This window comes from Enhydra lutris, unplaced genomic scaffold, assembly GCF_002288905.1.
Source record: "Enhydra lutris kenyoni isolate GAN:26980312 unplaced genomic scaffold, ASM228890v2 scaffoldscaffold68, whole genome shotgun sequence".
In the NCBI taxonomy this organism is placed as follows: Eukaryota; Metazoa; Chordata; class Mammalia; order Carnivora; family Mustelidae; genus Enhydra; species Enhydra lutris.
In genome coordinates, this window is record NW_019154152.1 from 1,287,705 (window position 1) to 1,305,230 (window position 17,526).

Below are 17,526 nucleotides of genomic sequence, written 5' to 3' on the forward strand. Positions count from 1 at the left end.
TTCCCCATCCTCTCCCTTTTTCCTTTGCCCTCTTGGATTAATTGCATCTTTTTTTTATTATTTCATTTTCTCTTCTGTGTTGGCTTATTACCTGTAATTCTTCGTTTCCTTACTTTAGTGGTTGTTTGAGGGCTTATAATACACATCTTTAATTTATCAGTCTACCTTCAAGCAATACTACTTGACACAAGAAATGGTTTAAGAGCCACAATAGTGTATTTTTATGTCTCTCCTCCCAAACTTGCTATTATAGTTATATGTATATGTTATAAGCCCCATACTGTATTGTTATTATTTAAATCTTTTAAGGAGATTTGTTTGAATCTTTTGAAGAGATTTAAACAATATAAAAAACAATCTTCCCATGTAGTTACTATTTCCAGTGTTCTTCATCCCTTTGTGTAGATTCATATTTTCGTCTGGCATTACTTTTTCTTCTGACTAAAGGGCTTCCTATAACTCTTCTTAAAGTGCCGGTCTGCTCATGATTAATTCATTCATTCATCTTTTTGTGTGTGTGTCTGAAAATGCATTTCTCTCTTTATTTTTGAAGGATGTTTCAGCTAGATAAAACAAACATAGGTTCACAGGGTTTTTTTTGTTTTGTTTTGTTTTTTCTTAATATGTGGGATTTGTTGTGTGTGTTACCTGTAATATTTATTACATTTCAAGACATGATTCAAATACTTTTTCTTTTCTTTACCTTTCTTCCTTTATGGACTCCATTATACTTGTATTAGGGCATTTGAAATTGACCTGCCGCTCACTCTTACTCCAATTATTTTTTTTTATAATGAATACTGTATTTATTTTTGATATTTCCTCTTGCTGTGTCTTCAAATTCACAAAACTTTTCTTCTACAATGTGTAATTTTCCTTTAATTCCATCCAGTCTATTTTTCATCTAAGATATCATTCTTATCTCTGGGAGTTTGATCTGCATCTTTTTTTTCTTCTGTATTTCTACATAACCTTTTGGAGGAATATGATTATAATGACTTCTAATGTCATTGTTTCTAATTCTGAGACATGTCAGTTCCAAGCTGATACTGATTGAGTTTTTAAAATCTCTTACAGGTTATGTTTTCCTACTTATTTGCGTGCCTGGTAATTTTTTATTGAATGTCATACATTGTGAATTTTACCTTGTTTGGATGCTGGGTATTTTTTTTTTCTGTAAATATTCTTGAGCTTTGTTTTACAATTCAGTTTAGTTCCTTGGAAACAGTTTGATTCTTTTCAGGTCTTCCTGTTAAGATTTGTTAGATATGACTAGCACGGTGACTAGTCTAGGTCTAATTCCCATTTCAGAGTTAAGACCCTTTAGATTCTTTCTCTAGTGCCCTATGAATTACGAGGTTTTCCAGCCTGCCTGGGGGAAGTAGGTCCTATATGAGTCCTGGTCACTGTGTCTTCTTGTCCTTTGAGTTGGTTCTTTCCCCAGCCTTATGTCGTTTCCTCAGATGTATTCGCTGGTTGGTACTCAGCTCAGTATTTCAAGAAGACTGCAGATCTCTGAAGTTTTCTCTGTGCTGCTTGCTCCCCCCTCTCTGGTACTCTTTCCTGAGAACTCTTGGCACCTACTATTCCCAAGCTCTCCACTCCGTATCCTTACCTGCGTCTACAGGTTCCACCTGGGTTTCACCTCCCTATTTACTCTGGAAGATCTCTTAAGATAGTAATTTGGAAAGAGACTCTTAATCTCACAAAACAAATTGAGGGTTGCTGTGGGGAGGGGAGGAGCATGGAGAGGGTGGTTGGGTTATGGACATTGGGGAGGGTTTATGATATGGTGAGTACTGTGAAGTGTGTAAGCCTGACGATTCACAGACCTATACTCCTGGGGCACATAATATATGTTAATAAAAATAATTAATAAAAAATAGTAATTTGGAAAAAAATAATTTGGAGCAGTTGTTGGGCTTATCTCATTTGTTTTTCATCTTTCAGGGATCACTTTCTTTGCTGATGAACTGTGTCTTACAAACCATTGTTTTATATATTTTGTCTATTTTTTCCCCCCAGATAGGAAAGTAAATTCAATCCTTGTTATTCTGTCCTGACTAGAAGTAGATGTTGGAGCTGATGTAATCTTCATCTCCTTACCTTTCCTGAGTTCACAGATCTCTGACTCTTTTAAATGCAACTTGAAGCAGACTTATCCCCTCTGAACTTGCTTGTCCTCATTTTCTTTTACACATACTAATTATTTTTGCCCTTAGAGTGCTTTTCTGATCTAAAATTATTAAATCAAGTAGGACATAATTAGTCTTCCATGACATCTGATTTTGAAGGTCTGATTCAGAGTACATTCCATTTGGGAATGAAAAGAAAGAATGGAAGTATGATACCTTTTGCATTTATTTAAAATCTAAACAGTTTAGAGGTTAAAGCCAATATTTTAGCAGAATAAATGCTTAGTAGCAGTTAATGTTTCAGTTATAGAAGTGTCCGATAGAAACACTTTTTCAATTAATCAGTCTCCTTGGCCCTCACTCAAACTGAGCATTTGTCCTGCATTTGGCCTTAGTTGTAGTTGTGTTTATACCTTGTCCATTAGATTAACAATTAGATTCATATTTAAGCACATTTAAAACTTAACATCTAAGATAATTTGAGGAGTTGTTTTCTTCAATATATAATCCTTTTTCTATTTGTGTAGATTGCTTTCTTTTTCCTACTTTATTATTTTTTTTAAAGATTTTATTTATTTATTTGACAGACAGAGACCACAAGTAGGCAGAGAGGCAGGCAGAGGCAGGAGGAAACAGGCTCCCTGCTGAGCAGAGAGCCCAATATGGGGCTCGATCCCAGGACCCTGGGACCATGACCAGAGCTGAAGGCAGAGGCTTTAACCCACTGAGCCACCCAGGCGCCCCTCTTTTTCCTACTTTAAGACAAACCAGAAATTCCATTGTTTCTACTCTGAGGTTTTTAACATAAATGCAGTAGGATCTTTTCTATAAGAAGAAAACTATTATATTCCAAGGATGCAGTCCTGTTTTGATCTTTTTCACTAGAAAGGTGGGAGTAGAATTTTTTTTGTTCTGTGGCTTTATGAAAGACAAGTAACTGATAAAGGTTGATAGGTTGCCTTTATTTCCCTAGAAGTAACTCTTAGGATAAATACAAAGTTAGCCTTATCTTTTTTTTTTTTTTTTAACCCAAAAAATTTTTTTTTTTTTTTTAATCCAGAAAAGTTTCACCATTTTCTTTATTAATAATGAAATGATGTGACTGACAAAAAAATGAATTCAGGTGATAATCTCAATAATTCTAACATATATCTTTAAGTAATGTCTTTCTCTCTTTCATGGCCTAAGGTAAAACAGATTTAGTCTTAGTATCTAGCAAACAATCTGCTATTCCCCTTACAGGATAGTGCAGGATAGCAAGATTGGTCAGCTCAGTATGTTTTTTTTTTTTAATCATTTTTTAAAAATTTATTTTCAGCATAACAGTATTCATTGTTTTTGTACCACACCTAGTGCTCCATGCAATCTGTGCCCTCTCTAATACCCACTACCTGGTTCCCCCAACCTCCCACCCCCCCACCTCTTCAAACCCTTCAGATTGTTTTTCAGAGTCCATAGTCTCTCATTGTTCACCTCCCCTTCCAATTTCCCCCAACTCACTTCTCCTAACTCCCCATGTCCTCCATGCTATTTGTTATGCTCCACAAATAAGTGAAACCATATGATAATTGACTCTCTGCTTATTTCACTCAGCATAATCTCTTCCAGTCCCGTCCATGTTGCTACAAAAGTTGGGTATTCATCCTTTCTGATGGAGGCATAATACTCCATAGTGTATATGGACCACATCTTCCTTATCCATTCGTCCGTTAAAGGGCATCTTGGTTCTTTCCACAGTTTGGCGACCGTGGCCATTGCTGCTATAAACATTGGGGTACAGATGGCCCTTCTTTTCACTACATCTGTATCTTTGGGGTAAATACCCAGTAGTGCAATTGCAGGGTCATAGGGAAGTTCTATTTTTAATTTCTTGAGGAATCTCCACACTGTTCTCCAAAGAGGCTGCACCAACTTGCATTCCCACCAACAGTGTAAGAGGGTTCCCCTTTCTCCACATCCCCTCCAACGCATGTTGTTTCCTGTCTTGCTAATTTTGGCCATTCTAACTGGTGTAAGGTGATATCTTAATGTGGTTTAATTTGAAGCTCCCTGATGGCTAGTGATGATGAACATTTTTTCATGTGTCTGATAGCCATTTGTATGTCTTCATTGGAGAAGTGTCTGCTCATATCTTCTGCCCATTTTTTGATATGATTATCTGTTTTGTGTGTGTTGAGTTTGAGGAGTTCTTTATAGATCCTGGATATCAATCTTTTGTCTGTACTGTCATTTGCAAATATCTTCTCCCGTGGGTTGCCACTTTGTTTTCTTGACTGTTTCCTTTGCTGTGCAGAAGCTTTTGATTTTGATGAAGTCCCAAAAGTTTATTTTGGCTTTTGTTTCCTTTGCCTTTGGAGACATATCTTGAAAGAAGTTGCTGTGGCTGATATCGAAGAGATTACTGCCTATGTTCTCCTAGGATTCTGATGGATTCCTGTCTCATGTTGAGGCCTTTTATCCATTTTGAGTTTATCTTTGTGTACTGTGTAAGAGAATGGTCAAGTTTCATTCTTCTACATATAGCTGCCCAGTTTTCCCAGCCTTATCTTTTATCTTTGTAGTCTGTTATAATGAGGTGATGACTGAGTTTCTTAATAAAAGAAAATACTAAAATAACAAAGAATTGTAGGCAATAAGCCAACAGAGGAGATGTTCCGGAAAGCACTATGGGATTTAAAATTGAATCAAGAAGATTTAAATTTTAACGAGTGTGGTTTCAATGATGGAGTGCAGGGTTAATAATATGGAGGGGACACTGGAATGAATCAAAAGGCTTAGGGTACAGTATTATTAGCATATCCACTAAATACTGTGTGACTCCGAGCAGTCTTATGATTGAACTTTAATATCTCCATCTGTCATAACTAAATAAACTAGTATTGGGCGATTCTGTTGTGCTAGGTACATTGTTGGTTAGTGTACTTCTATTTCTTCGTTTAATACTCATATTAACCTTAATAAAGTAAATAGAACCTGTATTTTACAGATGAGGAAACTAAGGTTCCATAATGTTAAGTAATACTCAACATGTTGAGCAACTAAGTATTAAAGTACAATTTGTGTTATATTTCTGTATTTCTCTAAAACTGTGAAGTTTCTTCTGTTTCTACTTATAAAAAAACACTAAATTTTTAAACCATGCACCATGGTATAATGATAAGATGGTAAATTTCCAGATGTATTAGGTTTGGCTCTCTCAGTTTTGTTCTTGTTAGTTTTCTTACCTGCAATGTACTTTATGAAAATCTTACCTAGTTGCCAGCACCTGATTCATCAGTGATTAACTCAAGTCTGCAGTGAAGTTTTCTTCCTCTGAGATATTAAAGCATTTATTATCTATTTCTCACTTATTAGTTACATATTTGAGATATATACTTACCAGCTTTATATTTGAAATTTGGGATTACTATTGAATTGTTTAAATTTCTATGTGTTCATGTATTACTGATACACGTCTGTTACTGAGACGGGTACACGTAAGTTCCTTCCGGGAACTTCTCTATAGCATTGTACATGTGGTACATATATCTTCATAAATAATTGTGACTTGATTCTATCAACTAGACTAGTTAATCATCATTCTCAGGTATTCACTTCTCACAAGCAAATTTACCTGTAAGATACTTTAAAATTTTAAATTCTATAGCTTTACAGAGCACAGTTAATTAAGCTTTTTAGAGAAATGCTTTTCAAAAAAAACTTTTTTTTTGCCAAAAATGTTGAAAGGAGTTCAATCAAAATCAAGATGAGTTGATTAAAGTAAGCATGTAGGCTTATTGTATTTGGCAAGGAGACCAGTTACTTTGCCCCATCGCTGATTTTTTTTAGAGTTCTGAAAGCTGATGTTCTCTCTGCTTATGCCTCGCCACCCCCTGCCCCCATCAAAGAGAGCAAAATGTTTGAGCAATATTTAGGAGATCTGGGTGGTCTCTAGTACTACTACTATTACTACTACCTCTTACTCAAAAGTTAATTAACATTTCTGGGCTTTAGTTTTCTCATTCTTAAAAAAAAAAAACAAACTGAGTTGGATTATTTGATCTTTAAATATACTCTGTTCCAGCATTTATAAAACCTACACGTTTAAGATAATTATGTTTCAGAATTGTAAAGTAGCATTTGATTCTTAAACTTCAAAATAGTAGTAGTTTAATGTTAATTGCTTTTTTCTTTAAAAGCCTTTGTGATCTCCTGTTCCACTTTTATGGTTAATTTTCTTTTTTGACTTACCAGTACTCCCTCACGTGTTGCTAAAGGAGTTGTTGACCACACCAAAATGAGTCTACATGGTGCTAGCGGGGGACATGAACGATCAAGAGATAGACGAAGATCAAGTGACAGATCACGAGATTCATCTCACGAAAGAACAGAATCTCAACTCACTCCTTGTATTAGAAATGTTACTTCTCCAACACGACAACACCATGTTGGTACGTAAAATTAACTCATCTTCCTGACAGTTTTTAAAAGCATGCAGTTACCTTTTTAAAACAGTAATGACTGTGAATTCTGCCTAGTACTTGAGAGTAAAATTAACTTCTTAGTTCTATTCAGTTGCTATTTTAGCTTAGCTTCATTCTTGCTATAAGAAATCAGCTTATTAAATGAAACTTAAAAGTGATTTTTTTTTGAGTCTGGGACAGTTTCATAAAAAGAAATTTGAAAAGCCTTTAAAACTGTGATATGAGATAATTTAATTTTTAAAAATATTTGAGAGAGAGACAGAGCGAGAGCATGCAGGAGTAAGGGGAGGAAGGGAGTGGCAGAGGGAGAGGGAGAAGCAGGCTCCCCACTGAGCAAATGCCCTGGGGCTAGATCCCAGGAGCCAGGGATCCTGACCTGAGCCTAAGGCAGACATTTAACCGACTGAGTCACCCAGGTGCCCGGAAGTCTTTCAAATTGATTTTTATCTTATGTGATACATAAAAAGTGGTTTATTTTTAAAAATTTGTAGTAAACTGTTGATAGGAATTCTTGGTTAATCATGCTAGAAAAGGAAGTGAAAGCTAGAATAACCATGTAGTAATTTATTTTAAGTTTTGACAGTATTTTAAATTTAACTTAAAAAATAGATGGTGAAAAGGAAGGTGTGAGGTGTTTTGTTTTGTTTTTTTTCTTGTCAAGTAGCTCATGTCTTTTTTTCCCTTCCTACTCTATACTGTAAATGAACATTATTATATTTCAGGTAAATAAATTGTGTGACTGAGAAGTACATTAGCAATGTGAACTTGTTGATTTTCATTTTCCCTTGGAGAAGGGGCAAATCTAATACCTTCACATTGTTTTTGATTGTTACAAATCAAAATCATTTATCTTAGGGCTTAATTATACAGAGAGGTTGTCAGTATCTAAGTAGGTCCTCAAAGTCAAACTAGTACTGATAAGCCAAAAATCCATGCAAGTATAAATAGGAGTTGACAGTTCATTAATATGCTAAATTCAATCCCTGGGAAGAGAATAGGAAGATATAATAAATGATTTTTATTAATTCAGCAAATTTTGGTTTTGGGATGCTACCAGCATTCTGGAAACAGGCAATAAAATGGAGGTGTCAGAATATCTCTGGAGATAAAGCAAACCTAATTATATCATCAGTAAAGCTGTACAGAATGTTCTGAGTAGCCTGAGTCATGGAGGAATTTGGCAGAAGCTGATGAATCTGAAGAGATGGAGGTACATTTTTAGGTCACCTTTAAAGTGTAGTTCTATCCTCTAAAGGGAACTTATCACAGAATCTTAGTTTTAATTTTCCCTTTATAGAATATTGGAACAGCTGAAGAAAATCTTCTGAATTTTAACAATATTTCCTACCTAATTAAAATTATGGATAGTAATTATATGATCCTTTAGAATTTGTGGCAGTGCTTTTATTCCAACAAAAAGTGAGACTGAAAAAAAAAGCAATGTATCATAAGCTATTGAAGCCATTTTATTTGGTTGGTAGACATTAAAAGACATTTGAAAGAATAAATACTTTTGTGTCCTTAGTGACCTTTTTTCTTCCTTTGGGGCCTTGCTTTTGTGAGATAAATTACTAGTTTGGGGATGGCCTAATTAATATAGTGAGAGTCCAAAGTTTGTACTTAGTGTTCTCAGAGTAGTACTAATACTTTTAGTATTTAGGACAGTTAAAGTTGGTATTTTCATTAATCTTTTACTTCCTATCAGTGCTTATTTGACTTGTAAACCTGTAAGACTATTCTATTCCTTGGGTTTCATGTATTTTTAAATAGCATACTAGCATGAAATTTACCTTAATTTTGATCTTAGTCTGAGTGAGCATTAGTCAGCTATACATCTTTTTAAAAATCTACAAAAATTAATTTAGAAAACATTTTGATGTTTTAGGTTTTATTCCTGGGAAGTAATATTTATGGTGTTCTGTGAAAATGTTACTTGAAATCAAAAAGCAGAAATGCTTTGATTGATTGATTTTATTTTATTTTTTGAGAGAGAGAGAGAGTGAGAGAGTACGTGCATGCACAAGTGGCGGTGCGGGGTGGAGGGCAGAGGGAGAAGCAGACTCTGTGCTGAGCAGAGTCCAATGTGGCAGGACCCTGAGATCATGACCTGAGCCCAAGGTAGACACTTAACCAACGGAGCTGCCTAGGCCCCCAGAAATGTGATTTAAAACAACTTTTCTACATCAGAATTTTTAAAAGATAAATGTGGATCTTGAATTTTTTTTAAAGGAAAATTTGCATAACTTTAACATCTTTATTTCAGAACGAGAAAAAGATCATAGTTCTTCTCGTCCAAGTAGTCCTCGTCCTCAAAAGGCATCTCCAAATGGTTCCAGTAGCAGTGCTGGGAACAGCAGCAGAAACAGTAGTCAGTCAAGTTCGGATGGTAGCTGTAAGACATCTGGGGAGATGGTGTTTGTATATGAAAATGCAAAAGAAGGAGCTCGGAATGTGAGAACATCGGAACGAGTAACGCTAATAGTGGATAACACTAGATTTGTTGTAGACCCATCCATTTTTACTGCACAGCCAAATACAATGTTGGGCAGGTTTGTGTTATTGCAGTTCTTTGTATTATTATAAAGCACGTTCACATTATTTTACTTAAGTTTTACAGTAATTCCCTGTTGGAATGTAGTATTCCTCCTGTTCTATAGATGAACTGAGCTTTGGAAGTTAAATATAACTTGCTCAAGTTAGTATAGCCAGAAAATGGTAGAGCCAGATCTTGAACTTGGTTTTATTTCTAACAATTTTTGTTATATCAGCAAGAAAAAAAAAAATTATTCAATGAAGACAGGGTCCTAAACAATCTCCACAGGTTAAAACCTTAAATTCTATCTAACAAGGTGAGTATAACAGTAATATATGCTTTTTTCACTTGGGGGAATCCCAAATTCAACCACCAAATATAGCAGGTATCAGCATTTTGTTTAAAGAGGAAAAAAAAACAGTTTGGTTAGCTGAAAAGTCAGCATGTATTGCCAGATTAAAAAAAAAAAAAAAGGAAGGTATTAACAAGTAGTTAGAATGAAGGAAAGATACTTGTAGTTGTATTCTAATCTGTGTGGGTCTAGAGTAAAGGTCAATGTGAAGTTTGTAGTTGTGGGAACTGTGGTCTTAAGAATGATAGAGACAATATAGACTTGATTTTTCATTGTGTCCAAAATGAGCAAATACCTTTTTTTTTTTTTTTCATTTTTTTTCAAGGATCTTTTCGTTGTAAAATTAGTATCTTTTCCTGTTCTAATATAAAGTGAAGGAGCATAGAAATGAAATAGAAATTTATATGGTGTAAAAAACTTGTGTTTTTTTCCTAGGTTGTATATGAGTAACTATTTAGGATGCCTTTGTGTGTGTACATGTGATTTCTCCTCTGAATACAGAATAAAAGCTAACATGACATTGCACATTTTGAATAATTGAATATTCTTTTTAACATTGGCAGTTAGACTTTACATATCTGAGGCAAAGAAAACAAGTATGGCTTTTATGTATTTTTAGTAGCACAGAGGAAGATTATTGAGGGAAGGTGTCAGGAGGATGACTCGACACTATTAATACTTTTTTTTTTTTTTGAAGATTTTATTTATTTATTTGAGAGAAAGAATGAGAGAGAGAGAGTATGAGAGGGGAGAGAGTCAGAGGGAGAAGCAGACTGCCCACGGAGCAGGGAGCCTGATGCAGGACTCGATCCTGGGACTCCAGGATCATGACCTGAGCTGAAGGCAGTTGCTTAACCAGCTGAGCCACCCAGGCACCTGACACTATTAATACTTTTAATTTTTACCCAAATTTTAAAGAAACACTCTTAAAAAGTAGATATTTGAAATTTTGTTTCCTTTGTTAGGCTACCTTTTCTTTAAAAGCAAAACAAAACAAAGTCCAAAATATTTCTGTGTGTGTATCCATATTGAACTGAGAAGCATAACATTCTCCTTTTGTTAAAAAAAAAAAAAATTTCAAGTATTTGAGAAAGTTGCATGACATTTGATTCCTGAAAGAATGTCCTTGCCTTTTTTTTTAAACAGTGAAGTCATCTTTTTCATGCTAGTTGAGTAAAGCATATCTTTGGGGATGAAAATTAATATTCATGGGTACTGTAAAAAGCAGTTGGCATTCTTTTGGAAACTTCGAAATAAAAAAGCTTTGTTCTTTATAGATTTCTGTGTTGCAACAGAAGAAACCATTTAAATTGGGAAATTGTTGAGTCCAATACTTAAGAATGATGGTATCATTTAATTTGGAGGTCCAACTTCCTTTAACCACAGTTTTAAAATTTTCTTGGGAATAATGCATTAAACTTTTGATTTTGAAGAACATACTCTGCACATTTGCTCTTTTCAAAAAACATTTCATAGTTACTATGAAAGGGCCAAGAACATTACTTGAAAAAATAGAAATCTGTATTTTCTTTTTTTTTTAAGATTTTATTTATTTATTTGACAGAGAGAGATCACAAGTAGGCAGAGAGGTAGGCAGAGAGAGAGAGAGAGAAGGGGAAGCAGGCTCCCCGCTGAGCACAGAGCCAGATGTGGGGCTCGATCCCAGGACCCTTGAGATCATGATCTGAGCTGAAAGCAGAGGCTTAACCCACTGAGCCACCCAGGCACCCCAGAAATCTCTATTTTCTTATGTAAAAATTAGTATTAAGAGCATTTTACTCATTTGTTTAAACTTTTGATTCACTGCTTAGCTTCCTCATTCCTTTTTACCCGAGCATTTGATTGCTAATTTTTCAGTTCTGGGATACAAGTGTAAGAATTTTGAGTAATGTTTCTTATATTTATGTTAGAGTCGTGAAAAGTGAAACAACCTAACCTGCCTGTTTCCTACTTTACTGTATGTGCTGCATTATAGCATTAACTTTGCAGTGAGGGCAGCAGTTTTAAGGAAGAGGTACAGATAACATGGTTTCCCTTTTCCATTCCCCCCCCTTTCTGGTAAGATTAGTATAAAAACCACCTTTTCCCCTAGATTGATTGATTGATTTTTTTTTCCTCTCCCTGAGAAGAAGGGGCTGAAAAGTTCTTTAGCTTCTGAGTTTTATCAGCTGATTTTGTTTGCTTATAGGGAATCTATACTACTATTCCCTCCCATCAGAAAGGTAGTATTTTTAATAATCCTTCATTTATTACTTTTGTCAGAATAAATTGCTAAGAATTTTTAAACTAATTTATGAATAAATTGTAATTCCTTTTTACTTTTGTATGTGAAATAAATTTTCCCTTTGAAGGCAGTATCCTATTGTTATATTTCTCATTATTTACTAATATCATAGGATGTTTGGATCTGGCAGAGAACATAACTTTACACGTCCCAATGAGAAGGGAGAGTATGAAGTGGCAGAAGGAATTGGCTCCACAGTGTTTCGAGCTATTCTGGTGAGTGCTCATTTTTTATGTCTTGACTTAATCATAGAACTCCCTTTTGGTAGGTATTTGTATTAGAAGCAGAGTTCTATTTGGATATCTCTATGCAGAATATTGTTTTTTAAAAAATACCATTTTATTCATTTTTATTTTAGTACATAAAGATAATTTGATACAAATATAGGTCGGGGGATGTGACATCTCTTAAGTATAAACAGGTGGTTCTTTCAAAGGGTTTAGTGGTAATCCATCTGGAGTCATGTTATTCCTCCCTCCCTCATTCTCTTAAATACAATAAGTTGATCATTTTTGCTATCTGAGATAAATGTGATGACTTGAATTCTAATATTTTATTGCCTATAACTGGCAATGTGGACAGTTAACATATAAAAGTCATCTAAAATGTAATAGCATTTTTGTTTTAAACCTTTTTTTTGAGGTTTTAACCTTTTATTTTCAGGAATATTTGAATTAGTATTACAGAGTTCCTCCTTGTAATTTCAAATCAGTGATAAAGCTTTGATTTATAGTCTGTGACTATGCCACAGTCTGAAAATATGGTTTCCTCAGATAATTTTGGGGAAAATGGGCAGGGAGGATCATGGGGTAAAAGACAGGAATGGAAGTTGATCTTGATTAGGTTGTTAGTACTTGGGCAAGTACCAAAAGACATCTTGCTTGCACTAGTATAGCAACTTTATTGTGTTATTGTGGCTCTGAACCTCAAGAAGCTTAAGGCAGATCTTAATTTGAGGGGGAGAGGGGAGTGCTTTAGCTGGCCCTACTTCATTTAACCCCCGATGGAGTTGCTGAATTAAAAAAAAAAAAATACTTAATGACTCAGCTGTAATTTGGGGGCTAGCCCTTAACAATTTTTAAAGTAGATCTTGGAAATAAGTACTATTTATTGTTCATAATTTGGACACATCAAAAAATAGTATTTGGAAGAAGAATATGTAATTGTGCATTCTGTTTACATATATTAATACCTGGAATATGACTTTGAAGTTCTTTACTAAGAACCACAAATTTTGCTCAATTCTGTAAGTAATAGTTAAGGTACCTTAAAATGTATCACTTAACTTAATTTTTAAAAAAAAAAGTTTTAAAATTTGATGGTAGTTATATAGAAAAATAACTTGTAGAGTGGAAAATACATATGAATTGGCATGCTACAATAGAGAGAAGAAACATATCAGTATCAGGAGACGTGGCTTTCCTCTGCTACTAAATAATTGTTTGACTAGGTGAGTCAACAAACCCATTTGGGCCAACGTTTTCTTATTGGTAAAATGAAAAAGTGGTTAGGTGAACAGAGGTCCCATCTAACTTTAAAATTCCACAGTTCAGAAATCTCAGAGCTCCACTGTTTTTGAAAATGCTAGCAGCTTCACCTTAATAGTAAGGTTTTGGCCACCTTATGCTGTAGATGTTTTATGCATTCTTTACTTTTTTTTTTTTCTTTTTTTTTTTTTTTTTTTAAGGATTACTACAAAACAGGAATAATTCGTTGTCCTGATGGCATATCTATTCCTGAACTGAGAGAAGCATGCGACTACCTTTGTATTTCTTTTGAATATAGTACTATTAAATGTAGAGATCTCAGTAAGTATGATGTTTTGTGTGTGAGTGGTTTGTAGAGTTACAATATATTGGAATGAAAAGCCTGAAAGAGTGCTGTTCATGTGAACATCAGATATTTGTTTAATTGGATTATAAAGCACTGTGATACTATTAGGATGCTTTATGGAAGTCTACAGAGATTTTTATAACCAATTGTGCAATTTTCCAAAACTTCAAAAAAAAATTTTATATGTATATGTTTGCATGTATATATGTATATTTATTTTTGATAGACTCTCCTAGATTTCCTCCTTGACCTCATCTCTGTCATTTGTTGCCAGTCTTTATCTCCCAGCTTGGGAGCCCTGGCTTTGGTCAAGTATGGTATTTGGCTTCACTCCTGAGATCACATCAACCAAAAATTTATAATTTTTTGTACTTTCACGTAAGATAATATCCTAAGCCACTGTGGAAGATAACTCTCAAAGAGAATATTTATCATTAAAGATCTTAGATTAAATACCTAACCCTCATTTATCCAAAGGGTTAAGTCACTTTGTCTTAAGAACATCAAACAGCCTCAGAGCAGAGTCTAGAACTTTGGAAATCCCAAGTTTTTGATCAGTGTTTTCCCCTTACCACCACCCCAGCACTCCTCCCTCTCACCATTTGCCATACCTCCTGAGGGGAAGAAAAAAGGTGATTATACACAGAAAAGTCAGAATAAGAGAATTTTCAGATGTTGACTTAGATGCTGAGTGGTTGGAGAAGTTCAGAAGGAGAGGTCATTGTGTGCTAGAGGGATTGGGAAAGAGTTCAGAGGAGGCAGGTAGTAAAGAATAAATTGAAATGATTAGAAAGAATAGAGTAAGGAGGTAGTTTAACAGCTGAGATTTTTGGACTAAAGATGCAAAAAACATATTTTGGAAAGAACCTAGTTGGGACAGAGACTTTATATCAGGACCAGCAGGAGATGAGAATAAATGGGCCACATTGTAGAAGGTCTTTGATCCAAACTCATGTTCTTACATTTTATCCTATATATGGTGGGAAGTCATTTCAAAAGCTTCCTATATGTGGTTATAGCCTTATGTTAATAAGGCTATAGACTTATGGTTATCTTTACTTCATTAACCTAAACTCACTGGTAGCTTGCCATACCTTCTCAAAGATTGGTGTGTTAGAAACTATGAATGTAAAATGTTAAATAATTTTTTAGAAGATTTTATTTATTTGAGAGAGAGAGCACAAGCAGGAGGAGCAGCAAAGGGAGAGGGAGAAGCAGGCTTCCTGCTGAGCAGGGAGCCTGATGTAGGGCTCTATCCCAGGACTCTGGGATCATGACCTGAGTTGAAGGCAGACACTTAACCGCTGAGCCACCCAGGTGCACTGTGAATGGAAAATATCATTTCATATTTTAAGGCACCTAGTGTATACTTAAAGATAGGTGTTCTCTTCATGCTTATTTAAGAACTCATTGAAATTGTGTGGTCTTACTAAGTCCTCCCCTAAGTACCGCTTTATTATTGCCAAACATTCTTTAAAATCTTCATAAAAATATCAGTAGGTAGGATAAAATTGCTGGTCCACCTCTGAGTCCATTTCTCTATAAATGATATTTAAAAGTTTAAAGTCAAATAGGTAGAGCATACATATGTAAATTCGAACAAAGTTTGTTTTTTCACATCTTAAAAAATGTTTTTACTAAACCATGAGCATTAATTATTCTAATTTAGATCCTCAAGATCTAAAGTCTTGTGGTTTTTTTTTTTTTAATTCATAGAGCCATTTTAATTTTAATTCTTAAAATTAAATATTAAATTTTGGGGACTATCAGATAAAAAATATGTGGATTTGGTTTTATAATCCTTTGGACATAGACTCTGTCATCACTGTTAAGTCTCATTTATTTGTTATGGAATTAAAGGTAAAAGTCTTTATTTAAAATATGTATAATGTTTTTTCTAGATTTTGGCTTTTAAATAATTATAACTATTTCCAGAATACTTGTAATACATATTTTTAAAAATAGAATTCTCATAGACTTTATTAAAATAAAACTATGTAGAATTTGAAGAGACAAAAATGTCCTTGTAAAAATATAATAGGATACTGTAGGTGTAGACTTGAGTCCAAAACTGAATTGCTTCCTGTTCATATGTGCCTTTACTGAATACTAGAATGGCACATTACACTAAGATGTCTGTTTGTGTCTTAAAATTATACAAAGGACTATCTATACCTTTTCAACTTTGTGTCCATAGTGCTTGCCCGCCACATAGTAAGGACTCGATAAACATTTGCTAAATGAATAAATTATTTTATCCCCCATGCATTTTTTTAGGACCCCATTCTAATTGTTGTCATCTTCTCTGTATCATTAGTGTTTTCCTCTGTATAGAGTAATCCTTAGCCTCAGACTCAAATCTAACCTATGTCTATTGTAGATATTAAATTATTTAAAATAATTTAAGGTTTTCATTGGAATTCTTTGAAGTTAATGTTTTAGAAAAATTAACATTTTTACTGTCTCCTCCAACTGCTGTCCTTCCGTTTACTAAGTTTTCTTTTATGTCTTTAATTTCTTCTGATCTTGTTTATTTTTTGATACTTTGTATTTTTTTTTATTGTATGTAGAGTATATTTAAATTTTCTAACTGCTAACATAAGAAAATTATTGAATTTTATATATTTGTATGAGCTACCTAATAGAAACTCTAATAGTTTTTCAGTTGGTTCTCACATATTCTTGGTGGATAATTGGCTCTGTTGTGAATAACACTTTATATTTTTTGTGTGTGTCTTAGTGCATTGGCTAGAATATTTTGAACAGTGTTTAAAAATTTAGTAGTAATGCTGGCATCCCTGTCTTTGAAGGCATTTTCTTTAGATGTCACTGTTAAGTCACTCCTTTCTTCTTGACTCTTACTTTAGCTCCTTGACATCCTTCTTTTAGGCCTTCTGTTTATCTTTCTCTCACTTGCTCCCTGATCCTTGATCTCTTGAATGAGCTCATTCCCGAGTGTTCTGTGTTAAGCTCCCTTCTCTCTCACAGAACCTATACACTTATTCTAAGTGATGCCATTCATCGTTATGGCTTCAAACACTCCCATACCCTGTGGATTTCCAATACTTTATCTCTAATACTTTTTTTTTTTTAGATTTATTTATTTATTTGACAGAAATCAGAAGTAGGCAGAGAGGCAGGCAGAGAGGCAGGCAGAAAGAGAGGAGGAAGCAGTCTCCCCGCTGAGCAGAGAGTCCGATGCGGGGCTCGATCCCAGGACCCTGGGATCATGACCCGAGCCGAAGGCAGAGGCTTTAACCCACTGAGCCACCCAGGTGCCCCTCTAATACTTTTTTTTTAAAGATTTTTTAAATTTATTTGACAGAGAGAGACACAGAGAGGGAACACAAGCAGGGGAAGTGGGAGAGGGAGAAGCAGGCTTCCTGCTGAGCAGGGAGCCCGATGTGGGGCTCGATCCCGGGACCTTGGGATCATGACCCGAGCCAAAGGCAGCCCCTTAACAGCTGAGCCACTCAGGTGCCCCACTTTATCTCTAATTCTTAAGCATCAGCTATGTGTTTCTAGTTTACCATTTAACTTATAATCCTCCCGCCTCTTACTCAGGCTTTTTGTGAGTTCCATGAATATAGTAAATATAATGATGAACAAGACAGACCTTGTCCCTGCCTTTATGGAGTTTACAGTCTAGTGGGGAAGTAATGAACAGTAATGAAAAGTAATGACAAGCTGTGAACAACAACTTGACAGGTAATGAAAAGCTGTGAAAAATGTGGTGAAGAAATGAGATGCTATGAGAAGTGTATGGTAAAGGGGCTGTGGAAAGTCATTATCTAAGTGACATTAAAGCCGAGACCTAAAGGAATGGCAAGTGGATAAGATGCTAATTGTACCAGGCAGGAGAAAAGGTATTCGCAGAGGTTGTCAGGTTGGAAGGAATATGACATGCTTAAGGAACTGAAAGAAGA

The 17,526-nt window shown here is 34.9% G+C and overlaps 1 protein-coding gene across 4 annotated transcripts in view; it reads left to right on the forward strand.

Annotated features, from left to right (window-relative positions):
* The window catches only part of LOC111159440 (BTB domain containing 10), a 74,426-nt gene that overhangs the window by 46,158 nt on the left and 10,742 nt on the right, over positions 1-17,526 (forward strand). For all 4 annotated transcript variants that reach the window (XM_022521922.1, XM_022521920.1, XM_022521921.1 and 1 more), the window contains 4 exons: positions 6,369-6,565; positions 8,862-9,147; positions 11,880-11,982; positions 13,455-13,575. In XM_022521922.1, coding sequence (XP_022377630.1) covers positions 6,412-6,565; positions 8,862-9,147; positions 11,880-11,982; positions 13,455-13,575 — 664 coding nt within the window. In that variant the 5' untranslated portion in view covers positions 6,369-6,411. The remainder of the gene's footprint in view (positions 1-6,368; positions 6,566-8,861; positions 9,148-11,879; positions 11,983-13,454; positions 13,576-17,526) is intronic.